The sequence below is a fragment of the Populus trichocarpa genome, chromosome 17, assembly GCF_000002775.5.
Source record: "Populus trichocarpa isolate Nisqually-1 chromosome 17, P.trichocarpa_v4.1, whole genome shotgun sequence".
Taxonomy (NCBI): Eukaryota; Viridiplantae; Streptophyta; class Magnoliopsida; order Malpighiales; family Salicaceae; genus Populus; species Populus trichocarpa.
Window position 1 is genome coordinate 4,055,452 of NC_037301.2, and position 3,163 is coordinate 4,058,614.

At 35.5% G+C, this 3,163-nt stretch overlaps 1 protein-coding gene across 1 annotated transcript; it reads left to right on the forward strand.

Moving 5' to 3' along the window:
- The first annotated feature begins 392 nt into the window (after positions 1 to 392).
- On the forward strand, positions 393 to 1,585 carry LOC7461281 (ethylene-responsive transcription factor ERF084). Its single transcript, XM_002323732.4, has one exon. The coding sequence runs from the start codon at positions 431 to 433 to the stop codon at positions 1,331 to 1,333; it is 903 nt and encodes a 300-aa protein (XP_002323768.4). The 5' UTR covers positions 393 to 430; the 3' UTR covers positions 1,334 to 1,585.
- Positions 1,586 to 3,163: the final 1,578 nt, after the last annotated feature.

The following is a 3,163-nucleotide window of genomic DNA, read 5'->3' on the forward strand; positions in this document are numbered from 1 at the left end:
GAGATGAATCGGCCGGGATTTAAGTCAGATCCGTAGGGGCCGCGCTCAATGACCACGCATTCACTTTGTAAGAGTTTAAAAAATAAATAAATAAACGGTATTTTATTTCCTAAAAAATGTACCTATAATTTGTAGATACCTTCTACAAACTGTAGGGTTATTTCTGACATTAGAATTGATTTAAATGAGGATATCCCCGCTGCCAAGGAAAGACAAGCATGTCAATTTGAGGGGTTACTGTCTCATCAAATTTGACAGCCATATCTATTTAAAAAAAAATTTAAATAAATAAATAATATTAGTGATTTTATTTAAATATGCAATTTCTTCAATAAATAATTATTTTGCCTCGTATATATAAACCCCTAGGAGGTTCCTTTCACACTAACAAATGACTTGTTATGCTTCATCAAATCAGCTAAACCCCACGATGAACCACCAGAAATTGCTCCCTGTTCCGTTCTTCCCTCAGCCCGAAACATATCAAATGTTTCGGCTCCTAACTGAAAATCCATCGTTTCGTGGCTCTTTTTTAGAACCCCAAAATTCATTTTCTTCACCTTTAACCTTTAACCACTACAACCCCACAAGTTACCCTCCTGTTTCACCCGATATCTCGGCTTCTGTTTCACTCTCCGATAGTTTCAAGAAATCACCAGACACACCACCGGTCCTTGATGGAATCGGTGCTATTGTTGGTCAACAAGTCCTTTTTGGTACGAATGACACCAAGAATTCAGAAGTATCGGGTCTCTCTTCAATTTCTCAACGTACTGGGTCAAAAACAAGTAAGCAAGAAAGTGGCGCTGTGAGAAGCAGTGTTAGTGATGGGGTTCCAATACGAAAGACCTACAGAGGGGTGAGAAAGAGGCCATGGGGGAGGTGGTCAGCTGAGATAAGAGATCGGATAGGAAGGTGCCGCCACTGGCTTGGAACATTCGACACCGCAGAGGAGGCAGCGCGTGCATATGACTCAGCTGCTAGAAGACTTAGAGGTGCAAAAGCAAGAACGAACTTTGAAATCCCTCCTGTTTTGCCTCCTGTATCTTCTTCTTCCTCTTCTCCACCAAGTGCATGCTCAGGTTCAATCTCTAATAACGCAGAAGCGAGGAAGAGGACTAACGTTAATAACCACAGCAGCAAAATGGTTGGTAATGGTGGTAGGAAGTGTGCAGTTGTCACTTCTGTGGCACATTTGTTCAGTGATTTTGAAGGGAAAGGAACTAGTGCCGGTGGCAATGTGGAGCTCGACTTGAAATTGGGAATGGGGTCTGATGGTCATCGTGGTGGCAACAAGAGTGCTGCTAGTGCTCCTCCATCCATGTTGGTTTAGTGCTGTTCAGTAAGTAGTAAGGTATTTTGCTATATATTATATGTGGTAGTGTTTTTTCTTCTCATCTTGGGTTACTACAGTTGTATCTAGTAGTTTCTTGTTCATGGGCGAATGTTAATGCATGTGCAAGAATGGTAGCTATGACTGGCTAGTTAATCAAGGCACATTCTTAGAAGATGATTTTAATTTGCCGATGAGTACTCTCAAGAAGATGATGATGATGAATATAGAAACTGACAGTATTTACTACTACTCCCCCCTCCCTCTACTTCTCCCTCTTTCTCTTTCTCTTTCTCTGTGTTTGTGACTGTGTGTGTGACTGTGTGTGTTTTGGGTTTTAACAAAACTGGTTTTATCCTTCGAGTCTTTCAATGGCTTGCATGGTGGAGTACTGTGCAAAGCTTGAAATTTTTTGCTTGTAGACGTGGATTTATACTACAAGATTCACTGGTGCAAGATGTACTGTTGGGTACAAATTAATCCACAACAATTTCCATGGCTTGCATTGAAGTGCAAGGAATAATTTCTCCATAAAAAAATAAAAAATAAAAAAGCGCAAGAGATCATTATTTGCAGGCAAGAATGAATCATTAATTACTTGGAAAAACAGGAGGACATATACATAGGCCATTGATCATCGTAGAGATAGACCTTCCATCTAGGACTACTAGTCTCTCTTTTCAAGTCCAAATTGTTACGCCTCAAGGCAATCCATGCAAATCTGAAATAGTATTAGAGAACAGTATTTTTCACGTCTAGCATTTTTTGCGCTTGGTAGTAGTCTTGTAGAGTAGAGGTTTGCTTGCAAGTTTTTGGAGTACCAAAAAGTGGTGAATACAGAACAGCAGCTAGGGCAGCGGTGCAATTGGATTTTGATTTAAAAAAAATTAATTTTTTATTTTTTTTATTGTTTTAATATGTTAATGTAAAAAATAAATTTTAAAAAATATATATTATTTTAATATATTTTCAAGAAAAAAATCTTCAGCTACTTGATTAACTAAATAGTTTTTTTATTATGTAATTATTGCCTTTTAAATTTTAGTTTTGTGAAAATTAAAATAATATGTTTTTTTATTTATTTTTTATTTTTTATATAAAAATATATCAAATTAAACACATTTCTTAAAATCATAACAAAAAATGCAGTTTGGTACCGACATGGTAAGTAATAATGGCAATTGATTAGGATTAGACAGAGAGTCGTGAACACATCTCTCTCTCTCTCTCTCTCTCTCTCTCTCTCTCTCTGGGCATTACTTCAAAGTAATGCAGATATGCAGTGAGTGCATGTCTTGAAAGATTGAAAGGAAGGAAGGAAGAAAGGAAAGAAATTAACTCATCTTCTGATTTGTTTTCAAATCGGACGTGTTTTTTCCCCTCCAGTTGTGAAAGCCTTAAATTTACTACTGTTATGTACTCTAACGCGGGTTTATTTTTTTTTTACTATTAGCATTGAAATTTGAGCCAGTTTGTATATATTTTGACTAATTACGGGCTTTGAAATTAACAATTATATAAATTTTCAGTGGTCTTGAGGTTCGTGAAACTCAAACTGATAATTTTTAGGAAACAAACTTAAGATCTGACTAGTTGAATTATACCTCTTAAAATTAATTAAAAATTGTGTTGTTAAAAACATAGTCATGGAACCAACCCGTGGCCGATTTGAATTCTATAAAAAAGAAAATTAAAATAATTTAAAATAATATTATTTTAATTAAATAATTTTTTTAAAAAAAATTAACAAATTGAAAACCAGATTTTAAGTAAGTCAATAAATTAGCTAGGTTTTCGAGCAGATTAATAAACCAAATTTTCTTTTTTTTT